At 39.5% G+C, this 17,949-nt stretch overlaps 3 protein-coding genes across 7 annotated transcripts; all 3 read left to right on the plus strand.

The window, feature by feature from the left end:
• Window positions 1–790: 790 nt before the first annotated feature.
• LOC131336115 (transcription termination factor MTERF5, chloroplastic-like) lies at window positions 791–4,629 on the plus strand. Of its 2 annotated transcripts, none has more exons than XM_058371796.1 (4): window positions 791–1,133; window positions 2,497–2,546; window positions 2,637–2,852; window positions 3,247–4,629. In XM_058371796.1, exons 1-4 carry the CDS (start codon window positions 1,072–1,074, stop codon window positions 4,353–4,355), a joined length of 1,437 nt encoding a protein of 478 aa, XP_058227779.1. In that variant the 5' UTR covers window positions 791–1,071; the 3' UTR covers window positions 4,356–4,629. The 2 variants fall into 2 exon arrangements, with proteins under 2 accessions (XP_058227779.1, XP_058227778.1); XM_058371795.1 differs by having other exon boundaries at window positions 797–1,133; window positions 2,480–2,546.
• A 1,394-nt stretch (window positions 4,630–6,023) lies between these two features.
• On the plus strand, window positions 6,024–11,234 carry LOC131336120 (transcription termination factor MTERF5, chloroplastic-like). Of its 4 annotated transcripts, none has more exons than XM_058371812.1 (4): window positions 6,024–6,300; window positions 8,876–8,925; window positions 9,136–9,288; window positions 9,671–11,234. In XM_058371812.1, exons 1-4 carry the CDS (start codon window positions 6,227–6,229, stop codon window positions 10,771–10,773), a joined length of 1,380 nt encoding a protein of 459 aa, XP_058227795.1. In that variant the 5' UTR covers window positions 6,024–6,226; the 3' UTR covers window positions 10,774–11,234. The 4 variants fall into 4 exon arrangements, with proteins under 4 accessions (XP_058227795.1, XP_058227793.1, XP_058227796.1 ...); XM_058371810.1 differs by having other exon boundaries at window positions 6,025–6,300; window positions 9,073–9,288; XM_058371813.1 differs by having other exon boundaries at window positions 6,201–6,300; window positions 8,876–8,963; window positions 9,073–9,288.
• A 1,908-nt stretch (window positions 11,235–13,142) lies between these two features.
• LOC131336122 (transcription termination factor MTERF5, chloroplastic-like) lies at window positions 13,143–17,784 on the plus strand. Its single transcript, XM_058371815.1, has 4 exons — window positions 13,143–13,264; window positions 15,455–15,504; window positions 15,651–15,872; window positions 16,263–17,784. The coding sequence occupies exons 1-4, from the start codon at window positions 13,194–13,196 to the stop codon at window positions 17,207–17,209; spliced, it is 1,290 nt and encodes a 429-aa protein (XP_058227798.1). The 5' UTR covers window positions 13,143–13,193; the 3' UTR covers window positions 17,210–17,784.
• The last annotated feature ends 165 nt before the right edge of the window (window positions 17,785–17,949 follow it).

A 17,949-nucleotide genomic window follows, 5' to 3' on the forward strand; every position in this document is an offset into this window, starting at 1 on the left:
AGCTCTGTATGAACTGATCCCAAAAGAATTAATAGTATGTAAGAGATTTCGAACTTGAGATCTTAGGAGGAAGCAAATTACCAAGGCTTGAAACCTGAGACCTTAGGAGAAAGTAAATCCGTAAGACTTTAGGCCAACCAGAGGTTATCAACTTTACAACCTTAGGGGTTGGCCCGGTGCTCTTTGCCTGAGACTTGGGAGTTTACTTCCTCTTGAGATCTCGAGTCGATTTTCTTTGCCAACTACTATTTTAGTCATCTCAGTATCTCACTCTACTCGTATTCTACCTAATAAAACACAAGGGTGTGGGGACTACACAAACACAAGTTAATCCAAGGGTTGAGATTCATTTGATGTAAGGGTTGACAAAGCATTCTCTCCAAGAAATTAAAGTGCCCATGTTTTTTACATATATTACAAAATTGTCATCAAATCACTTTTGCTCTAGCAGCCATCAGTTTGCACATTATTTATGTATTTCAAAACCCACTTCGCCATTTCTCCATATCTCTCTCTCTTATCCAACCGACGTCGTTCCCCGCGCCGAGAACTGGACTTTCGTCTCCGTCGCCATTTCAAAATATTTCTTTATATTTTTGCTTATTTGTAATATGATGGTGTCTCTATTCATGTTTGACGGACAATTAGCGAGTGTATAAATTAGGAATGGCAGGGCTTGAATAGTCTCAGTGCCCACAAACTATTCCGAACACCCCATATTACTGCCAACTCTTTTTTTTTTTATTAAATCAACTTTACCTAAAATATATTTTGGTAAGTGAGTGTGTTGGTATGATATGAGATTGGAGGGCTGTCCCGGATTATGGAGTGGATCACATTCAAAATGTATTCTTCCACACTCCTTCCATTCTCCCGAGGTTCTTGATAAATTTGTCTTCATCTCAAACTTCAATAGCCACTCATTTTTCCAAATACGATACCTTCTCTTCCCCTTGCTTCGCTTCGCAGCTGCCTCCCGATTCTCTCAGCGCCTGGTATCCGACCAAAACTACCCGACATATCCAGTCTCCAAATCTGCCCTCAGAAAATCCCTCATCCCTTTCTTCCAAAATGCAAACTATAAGGTCCTCCGACCTTTCTTCTCTACCAGGACCAGCCTTTTCCATACCCAGGTCTCAATTTCTTGTCATACTCATACATGGGTCCTGTATCTATATCTGTATTACTATATGGATATCATGCTTCGTGAAGTACATCAGTTTTGTGTATTTACATGCATTATCCCTTGCTATTGACTTAAAGAATCATACTTCTTGCACTTTTGGATGTTCTGATGATAAGCTTTTGGGGTTTGTAAATGCTTTCCTATCTGATTGTGATGATAAAATTATAGAACTCAGCTGGAGGAATCGCTGGTGGTGATTTGGTAAAGGCCGGGGGGACGCTCTTCCTTAGGTCTATAGTTCAACTTTTCTTGCTAGCAACTCTTAAGGCAACCTCACCCCTTGTGTAACCTTGTGAAACAGCTTTGGGAGGGTCTGCATGGATTTGTCTGAGGTGTATGCAAGCTGGCTCAGGATACCTGCATTACCAAAAAAATCGCTTGAGGACAACATGTGAACGTGTACATTACCGTGGTTGTTGGATCACCATAAATTGCGAAACAAAATGAGGCCTTGAAAGCACATTTGAATGTTGCTCGACTGAACATTTTAGTATGATTGAGTAGAAAAATGAAGGCAATGAGTGTTGTGCAGGGTTAGCCAATTGGTAGGTAGAGCCATACATCACAAAGTCGAAACTGTGAAGCCCTTGATATGTTTGAATAAAAAAGGATAGGCAATGTGCAAAACAAAGGGATTAGCAGGCTGGCTGATGGAGCCAGAGGTTCGGTCCCCTTAGGGCCACACGTGGCTATCTCCAGTAATTATTCCGTATGCGTGGGCCCTAGGGCAGGGGGACTGGATATACCCGGGGAAATATTTGAGGCAAAAGGCTGGTTTTAGAAAGTAAGATAGGAAGGGATTGAGAAAAAGACCTGCACTAAGCGGGACTACGAGCAAGTGGTTTTTTGAATATCTTAAGAGAGCCGCTTAAACCTGAAGTGGTACAAATCATACAGTAATCGAGTCCTTGCAGGTTTTACTGTTTTATTGTCCTAGCAATCTATCAAATTAAGTATTTTGCTAGCACTCAGTTAAGTACAGATACTTCAGTTGTTTGCCGCAGAACTTATGGATATGCACACTTTAGACTGTTGTTGTATGCCTTCCAAATAAAAAAAGATTGTTGTTGTACGGACCTGGCACGATATTGGCATCTATGAACGTATCCATGATAAATTAGCAACATTACCTGTTTGAAATCCCGGAACCAGGAAGCACGTCACTTTTGCTTGTAGAAAACAGAGATATTACTTTTGCAAATCCAATAGTGGCAACAAAAAATAATTTCTAGGAGTTCTCTCTGGCTTTCGCTGTTTCTATTTCCAAGTTGACAATGCTAAAATTTACTGTAGTTTTTACATCATATCAGGATTCAAATCACTTTTCCCAAGAAACTTTTCTTCTGCCGCGCAAAGTTTGGTGAGCAATTCTTGTTTTCTTCTTCTTCTCCTTGTTACATCTGGTGAACCACATAACAACTTTGGATAATTTGGTCTGCTACAATGGCAGCTGAATCGGGTAATGCTGGGTCGCACAACTTAAGAGTGGCGCCTGGATATTGGTTAGAGTCAGAAAAAGAAGAAGCCAAGGCTTTATTGACCTTGTTTTTGAAGGAACAAGGTTTCAGCAAGGCAGTTGCAGCAAGAACTATCAACAAATCAGCTCTTTTCATTGATCACCTTGTTTCAAAGCTTCATTCTGTTCATAAAACTCGGTATCTATCAGGTTCGAGTACAACACATCATTGCTTTCCTTGAAGCACCCCTTTTTTATGTTTGTCTATTTTTTAAGCTTTATTACCAGGGCTGTCCCTGAACTTTTTAAGGGGCCCGATCCCAAGTTCGGGGATAGGCTCTCCTTACAGACATGGATTTTAATGCCCTTACCTCTTAATTGAATTCGAAACCTTTGAATCTGACTTGGGTCCTTGGGCTTCTAAAGTAGAACTTTTATCAAACTAATAGCATTTTTCTTTTTATTTTGAACTTCATTGAGGGTATATTTTTGGGGTCCCTAATTTTTTACATAATTGGGGCTAAATCAATGGTTTCATTGGCTTTAGCCCAGTTACGGCTCACAGTTTATTGCCTAGCTTATCTAACTTCCTTTGACATTTCAGGGCAAGAGCTTACAACTCTTGAGATCAGGGATGCTCTAAATCCATACCTTGAAACCCTATTTGAGGAGTTTGGGGAAATTCTTGCAGATGTAATAGAAAATTTTCCAAATCCACTTATTGAAGAAAGATTGATAGAAAATTTACCGCCAGGGGAAGAAGGACCGGTTGTGCCGTTTTCAGCCCCTATTACTAGCCTCAACTCTATGAAGTTAAGGGCCTTGGCTACATCGACTGACGACGGTCCCACTGAGGAGGTTCCTCCACAAATTATCTACCTCACAAAACTTGGCATGGAAGTTGGGGTGATCGAAGAAGTGACCCGCAAGTTCCCTCCCTTCGCTGACTACACTGTGGATGAGAACATTAAGCCTGTGGTTGAATTCCTACTTGATCTTGGGGTAACTAAATCCGATATCCCTGCGATTCTCAGAAAAAGGCCTCAACTCTGTGGACTCAGTCTCTCTGAGAAATTGATACCCACTGTGACGTTTCTGGAAAACTTAGGCGTCGACAAGAAACAATGGTCAAAGGTAATTTGTCGATTTCCTGCACTTCTCGTTTATAGCAGGCATAAGTTGAAATCAAATCTTGATTGTCTTTATGAATTGGGTCTTTCTACCAAAAACCGGGGTAAGGTTCTAATGCGCTTCCCGCCTATCCTAAGTGTTGGAGTGGAGAAGTTGAGGGATACAGCTGAGTACTTCCATTCTATTGGCGTTGATGTAGGAACTCTTCTCTACAAATGTCCACAAATATTTGGTCTAAGTATTGAGGCCAATTTGAAACCTGTGACGGAGTTTTTCTTGGAGAGGGGATTCAGTATAGAGGAGGTTGCATTTATGGTTTCAAGATTTGGAAATTTCTATACCTTAAGCTTGTCGAACAACATTATGCCCAAGTGGGAGTTCTTTTTGACAACGGGATACGCGAAATCTGATCTGGTTAAATACCCTCAGTATTTTGGGCACAGTTTGGAGGAGAGAATTAAACCTAGGTACGCAATTATGAAGAAATGTGGAGTAACGTTGACTCTGAAACGGTTACTCTTTCTTTCAGACAGTCAGTTGGATAAGGTTTTGAAACAAAAAATGAAGGAAAATGCAGGATGAAACGGTTCCTATTCCAAGCTGTTTCTGTTCATCACAGGTGATTAGAATTACAGATTTGATATAGCCTCCGGTCCAAAAGCCCAGTAAGTTAGTAATTGTTAGTCGATACAATGATGCATCGTTTAGAACTAGAAATTATCAGACTCGGGTCATTGTGTTCTCGTTTTAGTATTATTCCAGTGGCCAGAGTAGCTAAATGCACGTTGTATACATTTGTATGTACTTACAGATTGTTGAAGGAAACATTCAACATTCGCCTTGAGCTCTTTCTCAACCTTTGTTCTACGTTGTCAATTGATTGTCTTCTCTTTTTTACGACTGCTTGTATTTGTGGTGTCGAAATGACAACCAAATCTCGCGACTTTGAGATCTATGTGTTGATACTGAATGAAACAAACAAACCAGCCCACACCGATAGAGTAGAAGCATGCACACTGCACACACACAACGCAGATTTTACGGGACTTTGTTTACTTGTGATGTAAACGTACTCTGTTGACAGTTACATGATCAGAGAATTTCATATTTCTTAAAGACAACAAGTGCTCAAAAGAGCTGCTGATGAACTCTGTCGTCAACCTCTCTCAAGATTCCTAGCAATACCAAGTAAACTCCCTCGTAACAACTGAAACCCACAACAAGAACAAAAATGAGTTACGAGTGTCCGGGTGGACTTGACTACTGCGCAGGTGAAAAAACAAACGCAATGTCTGGATTGCTTTTTGAAAAAAAAAATTCTCAACTCAAAAAACATTCATTACCCCTATTTCCAATTATTACTCACCCTTATCTTCAATCATTATTCTCATTTCTCATTACCTCTACTTCCAATCATTACTCTTATTTCTCTCTCCACTCATTACCCTACAAAATTTCTCAAAAACTCGTCCCAAGCTTTAGAAAAAACAAAAGCTTATATGATAAACTTCTTGAGATACTACATCTATCTAAATAATGAGAAATGTTACAACCACACACCTTCATGCACAAATGCTTAGCATTTGTGGGGAGCCCCACGCCTTCTGTGTGTTCATTTATGTGAGAAAAATAGGTGTGATTGTAGCATATTTTATTAATTCGGTGACTAAGTGGCGTGACTTGTGACAAATTATTTAGCAAATATGATACGAGTATATTTGTTTGGTGTTGTTAAGTGTTGTTCTCCTACTCCAATTATCCAACACACATTGATGTGCGGTAAATAAGAGTATTGGAATGTTGTGTGAATGTGATTTTAAAATGTGTTGTGAAGTACTCCCTCCATCCCAGTTTGTTTGTTCAATTTCGACGTACGTGTCTTTTAAAAAATTGTCTATATCTCACAATCTATAACGTTTTACATGATTTCGAAAACATCATATTTTAGATCTAATTGAGATCTATCAAATAAGATCCATATTGCATATAAAAAACATATAGATAATTTTATGAAAGGTCCCAAATAGTGAAAATTGACAAACAAATCGGAACGGAGGGAATAGTAAAATGTTGGACAATACTTGAAGGTGCACTACGGCCAATAAATAGTTACTCCGTTTCACTTCCCTTTGATGGAGGAAATTTCACAAGAAAAAAGGTTATGGTGCCTAATTTATCATTTGGACTGAATATTGTGGCCAGAAATTAAAATACTGGAAAATACACACAAAGAAGTCTTTTTTTGATGGACCCTTCCCTCTCTCTCTGCAAAAAAGGTCCGATTTGCTATCTCATCATTTTTCACCGTCCAAAATGGCGCAAGTGGCTGATATCTGAGCAAAAGACCGAACATATCCAATCTCCAAATCAACTGCACCCCCCTCTTCTTTGCTCCCCCTGTTCCCTCCAAAATCAAACCAAATTCGTGAAAAGCACTCATTTCTACTGGAAAAATGCAAGCTCTCCCTTCCACAAGGACGTCCTCCGACCTTTCCTCTCTACCAGGACCAGCCTTTTTCATACCCAGGTCTCAATTTTTTGCCATTCTCATACGTGGGTCCTGCATCTATTGTTGTGTTAGTATAGAGATTCGTGGTTCCTACTTCATATCATGCTTCGTTAAGTACATGAGTCTTTACTGTCTTCTTGTATGTACGCGCATTATATGTGTTTTTAAGATGATTGTCCCTTAACCTAATGTGTTTGGAACTCGAGGAGAGAAATGGAAATGAAGAGATTTATTTTTTCCAAAATTTTCCTGCCGTTGTTTGGTTTCTAGAGAAAAAGAAGGGAAATTTTAAGATCCAAGTTCAATTTTCTATTCAATTTCTTCTTTTACTTTCCCTCTTCATTATTTTCCCTTTATTTCCCCGAGTTCCGAACACAGGGAGGCCTAGCGGCGAAATCCTGGGACTTGGTGATGTAACCTGAAATTTCCAAGCCAGACTATATCTGAAAATTAGCACCTAAACTTGAAGTTTAAACAGAAACTGCAGTTTTTATTTCATGAAAAATGCTCTCAGAATACATAGAGAAAGGAGAGGATAGATAGAAGAGGAAAGAAATGGGAGAAACGTATAGTGTCACCTAGGGGCCAAGGACAAGAGAGAGATAGGGGGAACCCTTGAACTACTAAGGGGTCTTGAACCACAAAAGGAGAGGAAGAGAAGGGAGGGAGATAGGGGAAGGGAAGCATGGAGCCACAGCCCCAGACAAACATTGAGGTTTTCTCTCACGTGGTCTCCTCCAAAATAAATCTAGACTCTTAAAAGCCCCAAAACATAAAAGTGCATGAGGGGCTGGAGGAAGTGTGTGAAACGATTGTAGAAGGGGCTGGAAGATTAGTCCAATGCGCCCACGCGTAAGCGTCTGAAACAGTTGTGTGAGGGGTTGTAGGAATTAATTTGAGGTGCACGCAAGCTAGCCCGGCACACGGTGCATTACAAAAGAAAAAGAGAGAGATGGTTGTCCCTTGCTATTACCAAAAGAATCGTAGTTCATGCACTTGTGAGTATTCTGATGCAATGGTAAATTTGCTAGAGGACGTCACGTGAGTGTCTACAGTATCATGGTTGCTGATTATCATAAAGTGTGAACATTTATGAGGCCTTGAAAGCATATTTTTTGAATTTGGCTGTTGCTTGACTGACCAAATTCACGCAGCTAGGGTAAATCTAGTGTTTGGATGTTGATATGATTGTGCTGAAAACCAAAGGCAAGTGATCCACAGCATAGTTGTCCAAATCGCATGATTAGTTGTCAAAATTGCATGTACTCAATGTTCTAAAAGTCGCTAGGCGCTAGTCGGGTGGTCGGCCAAGCGATTAATTGGATTAATCGGTGCATATTAATTAGTAATTGGCGATTAATCGTTAGTCGGACCTAATCGGATAGGCCTCGCTAGTGATTAATCGCTGATTAATCACTGATTAATTCCTTGTTTTAGAACTGCATGTACTAGTGTCTTTCCTATTAGAAATAGAAAACAAACTCCAACATTGGTTTAAGCTTAAATTTTACAATCTTACAATGTATGTATATTATGTAGATGCATAGATACATTTTCCAATGTATTTTTGAAATTTGGACCGAATCGCTACGATTTACGATTCGGAAAAGGAACAATTGGACTCGCAATCTGACAACCTTGATCCAGGGGGTTATCCTAGTGGTAGGTTGAGCCATAAATCACAAAGTTGAATTCACATACCCTTTGGTATGGTTGAGCCAAAAAAAAAAACCCCAATAGGCGATGAGTAATTGGCAAGCTGGTAAGTGCAGCCACAGGTTTGGTTCCTTGAAGCGCTTGATCCCCGTAGGGCACACAAGGCTATCTTAAGTAATTGTTCGGTATGCGGGGGCCAAGGGCTAGGAGGATTGGATGTACCCGAGAAACTAGTCGAGGCAAAAGGCCATTTCTAGAAGACAAGATAGAAAGGATTGAGAGAGAAATGCAAACAGGGAGACTGAGCAAGGGACTGTAGAATATCTTAAGAGCAGTGTTCTAAAAGTCGTTAGGCGCTAGTCGGGCAGAAGAAGGGCGCTTGGTGCCTAGAGGCCAACTAATCGGCGCATAGGACGATTTTTATCTAGACGTTGGACCCCCGCTTAGCGCCTAGGCATTGACTAGTCGGCTGCCTAGACCGATTTTTAGAACAGAGCGTAAGAGAGCCACTTTGACTTGAATTTGTACAGCAATCAAGTTGCGCATGTTACAGTTTTATTTTCCTACCAATCAATTCTTTGTTCAAGTATTTTGCTTGCTCTCAATTAAGTACAGCAGCTACAGCTGTTTCAGTTGTTTGCCACAACACTTATGAATTAGTACACTGTAGATTGTTGTTATATGGCCTCAGCTTGTACAATATTGGCTACTAGTGAATGCATCCATAATACATGATACATCAGTAACGTTATCCGTCAGATAGCCCGGAAGGAGGAAGCATGCCACATTTCCGTGTACCAAAAAAGGAAATATCGCTTTTGCCAAATCCCAATACAGTAGTAGCAACAAAACAATAGTTAGGAGTTCTTTCTGTGCTCCACTGTTTCTATTTCCAGGTCGAAAATGCTAGTATAATTTTGTTTTGATCTCATATCAGGACTCAACTCACTTTTCCAAAGAAACTGTTCTTCTGCCTCGCTAAGTTGGGTGAGACATTCTTCCTTTTAATTCTTCTCCTTGTGCAGGTAATGGGCTACCTACTTCCCTACCTCCAACAAGAAGCTCACCAACTTTTTTCCATTCATTAATTTCTTGTCTAACAACTTTGAAAATTTTCTTTGGCTGCAATTGCAGCTGAATCGAGTAAACCAGGGTCGCACAACTTTGGAGTGACGCCTGCAAATTCATTACTTGCAGATAAGGAAGAAGCCAAGGCTGTATTAACAATGTTTTTGAAGAAACGAGGTTTCAGTGAGGTCATTGCAGCAAGAACTATGCACAAATCAGCACTTTTTGTTGATCACCTTGTTTCAAGGCTTCATTCTGTTCATAAAACTCAGCATCCAGGAGGTTTGAGTCCAACGCATCATTACATTCCTTGAAGCACGTTTTTTATGTTTATCTATTTTTTAAGCTTTATTACCAGGGCAGTCCCTGAGATTAAGAAGTCCTATCCCAAGTTCGTGGCTGGGCCCTCTTTGCATAAACAGATTTCAATTCCTTACCCTCTTAAGTGAAAATCTAGAGTAATTTAAGACCGTTGAATCAGATTTGGGCCATTGTGCTACGGTCTATACCTTTTACCAAGATAAAAACATTTTAGGGTTCTAAATTTTTTTTGGGCCCTGATGTTTTGACAACAGTTGGGGCCTAAAGCAATTGCTTCATTGGCATTAGCCCAGGGACAACCCCTGCTATTGCCTAGCTTATCTGATCTCCTTTGACATTTCAGGGCGAGAACTTACAACTCGTGAGATCAGGGATGCTCTATATTCATACCTTGAAACCCTCTATGAGGAGTTTGGAGACATTCTGGTAGATGTAGTGGAAAATTTTCCAAATCCACCTACAGAGGAAAGATCAATAGAAAATTTATCAGTCTCAACAGTGGAAGGAGGACCGGTTTCAGCCCCTATTACTACCCTCAACTCTCAGAAGTTAAAAGCCTTGGGTAGATTGACTGACGATGGTCCCACTGGGAAGCTTCCTCTAATTATCTACCTCACGGAACTTGGCATGGAACATGAGGTGATCAAAGAAGTGATAAGCAAGTTCCCTCCCTTTGCTGACTACAGCTTGGATGAGAAAGTTAAGCCTGTGGTTGAATTCCTACTTGATCTTGGGGTACCCAAATCCGATATCCCCTCCATTCTCAGGAAATGGCCTCAACTCTGTGGAGTCAGTCTCTCTGAAAAAGCTATACACAGTGTGACGTTTTTAGAGAACTTAGGTGTGGACAAGAAACAATGGGCAAAGGTAATTTATCGATTTCCTCGGATTCTCTCTTGTACCAGGCTGAAGTTGAAATCAAACCTTGATTGTCTTTATGAATTGGGTCTTTCTACTGAAAAGCAGGGTAAGGTTCTAATGCGCTGCCCAAATATCCTAGGATATGGAGTGGAGAGGTTAAGGGCTACAGCTGAGTACTTCCATTCTATTGGCGTTGATGTAGGAACTCTTCTCCACAAATGTCCACACATTTTCAGTCTGAGTATTGAGGCCAATTTGAAACCTGTGACAGAGTTTTTCTTGGAGAGGGGATTCAGTATAGAGGAGGTTGCAATTATGGTTTCAAGATTTGGAAATTTTTATACCTTAAGCTTGTCAAAGAACATTATGCCCAAGTGGGAGTTCTTTTTGACAATGGGCTACCCGAAATCCGATCTCGTTAGATACCCTCAGTATTTTGGGTGCAGTTTGGAGCTGAGGATTAAACCTAGGTATGCAATAATGAGGGAAATTGGAGTAACAATGTCTTTGGGTCGGTTAATCTCTGTTTCGGATGGCGACTTGTATGAGATTTTGAAACGAAAAAAGGAGAAACATGTTGGATGAAATGGATTACAGAGATTGCAAGATTTTTCTGTTCATCCCGGGTGGTTCATCTAGAGGTTTATGAGGGAAAGCAGAGTAACAATGACTCTGAAACGGTTTCTCCATCTTTCGAATGGTGAGTTGGGTAAGGTTTGCAGATCAAAAACAAAACAAAAGAAGAAGTGGGATATGGTTTTGAAACTGAAAATGAAGGAAAATGTCGGATGAATCAGTTTCGATTCCCAGCTTTGTCTGTTCATCACAGGTGATTCAATCCCAGTTTTGTTATAGCCTCTGGTCCATAATCCCAGTAAAGTTTATGGTTAGGCTTTATCGGTGATGAATTATTTAGAGCCAGAAATTATCAGGCTCGGAACATTTCGTTGTTGTTTGGTATTATTATTGCAAGGACCAGAGTAGTTAAGTTAAATGTCTGTTGTATAAATAAATTTTGCACAGATTGTTGAGGGAAACATTCGACATTCTCCGTGAGCGGTTTCCGTTTCTCAACGTTTGTTTTCTTTTTTTTTATCCGCCTCGAAGTTTGTTTTGCTTTGTGGTTTCTACCACACTTTTTTCGTTTTACTCGTCGACTCCGTTTGGATTATCAGAATTTTCAGTAAGAATAGGAATGTAATTATTGATTTTATCGAGTGGAAATAGGAGTATGATTACTAAGAATGAAATTCTTAGGAATATAATACTTGAAGTAATTATGGTCGTCTTGCTCCGGTGGTTGTTTTCGGGGTTAAGATTGGTTTGATGAAAATGGATCCCCTGTTTTCTTGCTTATTCAGTGATTAGGTTCCGTTCCCGTAGGTGCTTAATCTCTATTACGGTGAACAGCTCATTGGTCGAACTTCGTGTGTCGGCTCTGCGTTGCAGTATGTGCTTATTTCTCGGTGGTAGAGTTTAGGTTCCTACCTGATGTTCATGTTTAGCTTGTATCTCTGTATTTTCGGTGGATTCCTATATTTGCCCAATGGGCACTTTTAATGAAATGAAGTTGACTGACTTATCAAAAAAAAGGAAGTAATTGTATTTAAGTGTTTGGATTAATTCAGTAATTTTATACAAAAATTAATTATTTTAGAAATTTATCAAAGTCAATATTTATTTATTTTATTGATTGAGCTACGAATTTAAGATTCCGATGGGGTGAGGTAGGGATTAGATTTTCACTCAATCTGATAATGTGATTTCTAGTCGGACGTGTTGTGATCACAATTCTATTCCTATTTTCCAAACATAGGAATCATGAGAGTGTAGCATTACATTCCTATTCTTGTTCCTTCGTAACGTTGGAATCATGGAAGTATGGCAATATATTTTTATTCCTCTTCAAGATTCTTGTCTTCCAAACTGAGCCTTTGATTCTGCCTTAGTGAAAATTAATCTTCATGCGTGAAAATAATTAGTTTGAATATCTATATTCGGAATATCATTATAGGAATAGTCCCACATTGGAAAAATTGGGAAAAAAATGTGAAATATAAGTAAAGGCTGACTAACTACTACTCCCTCCGTCCCTAAATAAATGTCCGGCGCGCAAAACTAGGCCTTCAAAAAGATGCATTTGTTTCATTAAAAAAATTAATTTTTTTTCACAAATCAATAGATAGCAATGAGTTCTATTAGATTGTGAAAAAAAGTTAAATTTTTTAATAAAAAATATGCATGTTTTGTAAAACTTAGTTTTGCGCGCCGGACACTTATTTAGGGACGGAGGGAGTATTAACTTGACGTTAATCTTTTGATTTACGTGGTTAGGCTAAGAGTTGAGTATATCAGCTAGAGCGGGTCGTAGGTGGACTCGACAGTGAGTTGCTTGTGCGAGACTTGACTTGTCACACATTGCTTGCCCCATTGCAGCCAAGATGGAGAGATTGTGATAACTCACCTAAAAATAGTCCTACATCTTTTCTTGTGCATATTAATCTTTGTAATAATTTCAGAGATTAATGAAATGAATTTTTTTTTTACATTTAGAAAAAAATAGTCCTACATCAAATTTGTGGAATATGATGCCATCTTTTCTTATTCCTAGTAATCTTTGTAACAATTTCAGAAATTAATAAAAAAAAAATTGCCTTTCAAAAAAATAGTCCTACATCGAATTTGTGGAAACTAACTACTTTTGATTATATTTTCGAATCCTAGGCCGCCCAACAAGATTAAAAAACAAGATAGGATGTTTACAATATTGGTCGGGTGTTTTTTTTTTTGTTTTTTTTATTTTTTTAAGACGGTAAATTTCATCCCCATTATAGTATTAAACAATATTAACAAATTGCAATTACTAGAACAAAACAAAATACAACTTAAACAAAACAAAAAAACAAGAAAAAGAAAGAAAGAGCTGCTGGTGTCTGCCACAAGACCCACCATTTTACTGCTTCCTAAGCAATGATTCGCGTAATGCACTAATCTACTCGAAAAAAATGCAAACTTTCCCTGCCATAAGGTGCTCCGACCTTTCATCTCTACCTGGAGCAGCTTTTTTCATACCCAGGTCTCAATTTCTTGTCATTCTCATACATGGGTCATGTATCTATTGTTGTATTACAGTATAGATTCATAGCACCTCATGCTTTGTAATGAACATGAGTTTTGTGTCTATAAATTCGATATGGAATATAGGGAGATGATTATCCCTTGCTGTTACCAAAAAGAATCATACTTCTTGCACTTTTGAGTATTCTGATGATAAACTTTTGGGATTTGTAAATGCTTTCCTATCTGATTGTGCTGGTGCAATGATAAACTCGGTAGAAGAATCGACAAGGAGTTGGCTGGTGGTGAAGGTTAGGAGTTGGCTGGCTTTTGCATTACCAGGAAATAAAATTCTGGACGAGGGCATGTGAATGTGTACAGTACTATTGTTGTTGATCGTCATAAATTGCAAAAAAACAATGAGGCCTTGAAAGGATATTTGTCTAAATTTTGACCAAATTCACGCAACCAGGATAAATCTAGTATTTGGATTTCAATATGGTTGAGCAGAAAAACGAAAGGCAATGAGTGTCGCAAGGGGTTAGCCAAATGGTAAGTTGAGCCATGGGTTCAGATCTGTGAAGCACTTGATCCCCTTAGGCCCTCACTGCCACACAGGGCTATCTCCAGTAATTATTATTTAGCCCAAGGGAACTAGAGTATCGAATCGGGAGTGACATAAAAGGTAGAAATTGTTTTTTAGTGATATTAGTAGGGAAGTTTTCATGTTTATTGTTTAGTTTCATCGTAGCCAGTTTTTACTTAACTTGGCCCAAGCAATGCCCCAAGACTCCCGTGCCTTTCTTGGTCGTACCAACCGGCGATTCCTGATAAGTCTTTCTTCATTTTTAGAGCAAGAAGCAGAACTACGGGTATGAAAAGCTCACTTGAGCAATTTACCATTCTCCCATTGATTGGCATGGTAGTGAAAGCCTTGGACTTGGGGTTTCCCCACTCATAAGGTTCAATTGCCCTTGCTAGGAACTCTTAGGTCACCTCACCTCATATATAAGAATGTGAAACAACTGCGGAAGGGACCGGAGGATTTGTCCAATGTGTCCTCATGCATAAGCGTGGGAAACAGCAATGTGAAGGGCTGTAGGGATTAGTATGAGTTGCGCACAAGATGTCCAGGAAACCGTGCACTACCAAGAAAAGGGTGAGAGATGATTATCCATTGGTATGCCAAAAGAATCATAGTTCTTGCACTTCTGAGTATTCTGATGATAATGTTTAGGGTCTGTAAATGCTTTCCTATGATCCTATCTGATTGTCATGACTCATGATGCAATGGCAAATTCGCTGGAGGAGGTCACATGAATATCTAAAGTATTATGGTCGCTGATTATCACAAACTGTTAAACACAATGAGGCCTTGAAACCATATTGTGCAAATTTGGTTGGTGCTTGACTGGCCAAATTCACGCACCGAGGGTAAATCTAGTGTTTAGATTTTAATTTGATTGGGCTCAAAAACAAATGCAGTGAGTGGCCCATAGGGATGGCCTAGTGGTAGGTTGAGCCATAGATCACATAGTCGAATCCACATGCGTTTCGTATGTTTGAGCCAAAAGATAAAGTAAACTCAATGGGTTGGCCAGATGGTAAATTGTGCCATGGGTTCGGATCCACGAAGCACTTGGTCCCCTTAGGGCCGCACCGCTCTATCTCCAGTAATTATTTGGTTTGCATGGGCCCTGGGTGTGTGGGGGATTGGATGTTCCCGAGGATCTAGTTGAGGTGGATGTTTTTGAAATATAAGGTAACAAGGGATTGAGAAAAAGAAATGCAATCAGTGGGACTATGAGCAAGTGTTGTTGGAATATCTAAAGGTAGCTTCTTAAACTTGAATTCCTTGTGCGATTTGCACTTTTGTTTTCCAAGCAATCAATTCTTTGTTCAATTATTTAGCTAGCACTCAATTGTTTGCCTCTACACTTGTGAATAAGCACACTTTGTTGTTATATGGCCTCAGGCTTGTATAATATTGGCTTCTATTTAAGCATACATGATACATTGTTAGCATTACCTATTTGATTTGACGGAAAGAGGAAGCATGCCACATTTGATTGTAAAAAAAAGAAATATTGTTCTTGCGAGATCCCACTACAACAGTAGCAGCAAAAATAGTGGCTTGGAGTTCTTTCTGTGCTTCACTGTTTCTATTTCCAAGTTGAAAGTACTAATTTTGTGTTTGGTATTGTATCAGGACTCAACTCACTTTTCCCAGTAAATTGTTCTTCTGCCGCGCTAAATATGGTGAGCGATGCCTCCTTTTTAATTCTTCTCCTTGTTGCATGTACGACTACCTACTTCCTTACCTCCAATAAGAAGCTCACAATTGTTTTTCCTTTAGTTAATTTCTTGTCTAACAATTTTGCAAAATTTGTTTTGCTAAATGGCAGCTGAATTGGGTAACGCAGGGTCGCAAAACTTAATATTTGCGCCTGCAAATCCATTACTTGCGGAAAAGGAAGAAGCCAAGGCTGTATTGACCTTGTTTTTGAAGAAACGTTGTTTGAGCAAGGTGGTTGCAGCAAGAACTGTTGACAAATCAGCACTTTTTATCGATCACCATGTTTCAAGGCTTCATTCTGTTCATAAAAATCGGTATCTGGGAGGTTCAAGTACTTTCCTTAAGCACGCCTTCTTTTTTTTTGTTCCTATTTTTTGATCTTTATTACCATTGCAGTCCCTGAGATTGAGGGGCCCTGTCCCAAGTTCGTAGATGGGCCCTCCTTACATGAATGGATTTCAATGCCCTTACCCGCTTAAATGACAATCTAGAGTAAATTGAAACCGTTGAATCAGATTTGGGCCCTTGGGCTATAGTCTACATCATTTATCAAACTATGAATATTTTTATTTTCAACTTTCATTCAAGGTTCTAAATGTTTTCGGGCCCTATTTTAAGACCACAGTTGGGGCCTTAAGCAATGGCTTCTTTGGCATTACTCGCATTAGCCCAGGGACGACCCTTTTATTGCCTAGCTTATCTTATTTCTTTTGACTTTCAGGGCAAGAGCTTACAACTCTTGAGATCAGGGATGCTTTAAATCCATACCTTGAAACCCTCTACGAGGAGTTTGGAGACAGTCTGGTAGATGTAGTTGAAAATTTTCCAAATCCAGCCACTGAAGTAAGATCAACAGAAAATTTATCAATCCCATCTTTGGAAGAAGAACCAGTTGTGCCAGTTTCAGCCCCTACTACCACCCTCAACTCCAAGAAATTAAAAGCCTTGGCTAGATTGAGTGACGACGGTCTCATTGGGAAGCCGCCTCCACATATTGTCTACCTCACAGAACTTGGCATGGACATGGAGGTGATCGAAGAAATGACACAGAAGTTTCCTAAATTTGCTTACTACAGTTTGGATAGGAATATTAAACCTTTGGTTGAATTCCTACTTGATCTTGGGATACCCAAATCCGATATCCCCACCATTCTCAGCAAAGGGCCCCAACTATGTGGAGTCCGTCAGACGGAAAACTTAATACGCACAATGACGTATTTAAAGAACTTAGGCATGGACAAGAAACAGTTGACAAAGGCAATTCGTCGATTCCCTGCGCTTGTCACTTATAGCAGGCAGAAGTTGGAATCAACTATTGATCTGCTTTATGAATTGGGGCTTCCAGCCGAAAACCTGGGTAAGGTTCTAACGCGTGGCCCGCAGATCATAGGTTTGAGTGTGGAGACTCTAAAGGCTAGATCAAAGTATTTCCATTCTATTGGGGTTCATGTTGGCAGTCTTCTCCACAGACATCCGCAAATTTTTTGTCTAAACATTGAGACCAATTTGAAACCTTCCACGGAGTTTTTCTTGGAGGGGGGATTCAGTACTGCGGATATTGCATCAATGATTTTCAAGTTTGGAGTTCTGTATAATTTGAGCTTGTCAAACAACATTATGCCCAAGTGGGAGTTTTTTTTGACAATGTGCTACTCGAAATCTGAGTAGGTTAAATTTCCTCAGTATTTTGGGTACAGTTTGGAGCTGAGGATTAAACCTAGGTATGCAATAGTGAGGCAAATTGGAGTAACGTTTTCTCTGGGTTGGTTACTCTCTCTTTCGGATAGTGACTTGGATGAGGTTTTGAAACGAAAAATGGAGAAACATGTTGGATGAAATGGATTACTACAAGATTGCAAGATTTTTCTGTTCATCACGGGTGGTTCAACTAGAGGTTTATGAGGGAAAGCGGTGTAACGTTGAATCTGAAACGGTTTCTCCATCTTTCGAATGGTGAGTTGGATAAGGTTTGCAGATCAAAAACAAAACAAAAGAGAAGAAGTGTGATATGGTTTCGAAATGAAAAATCAAGGAAAATGTCGACGAATCTGTTTCGATTCCAATCTTTGTCTGTTCGTCACAGGTGATTCAATCCCAGTTTTGTTATGGCCTTGTGTTTAAAATCCCAGTAAAGTTAAGGGTTAGGCTTTATCACTGTTGAATCATTTAGAACCACAAAATATCAGGCGCGGGGCATATCGTTGTTTTATTATTATTTCAAGGACCAGAGTGGTTTTAATGTCTGTTGTATACATAAATTTTTTAGCATGTCCTTAACGGGTATTAATTATCAAAACACGTTCTGGGTCTTCATTTTCCCTAAATTTTTGTCTGTGCGATCTCTGTGTTGATAATCGAGAAAACTAATGAAACAAACCAAACCGATTGAGTAGAGAGACAATAACGCT

This window comes from Rhododendron vialii, chromosome 8a, assembly GCF_030253575.1.
Source record: "Rhododendron vialii isolate Sample 1 chromosome 8a, ASM3025357v1".
NCBI lineage: Eukaryota > Viridiplantae > Streptophyta > Magnoliopsida > Ericales > Ericaceae > Rhododendron > Rhododendron vialii.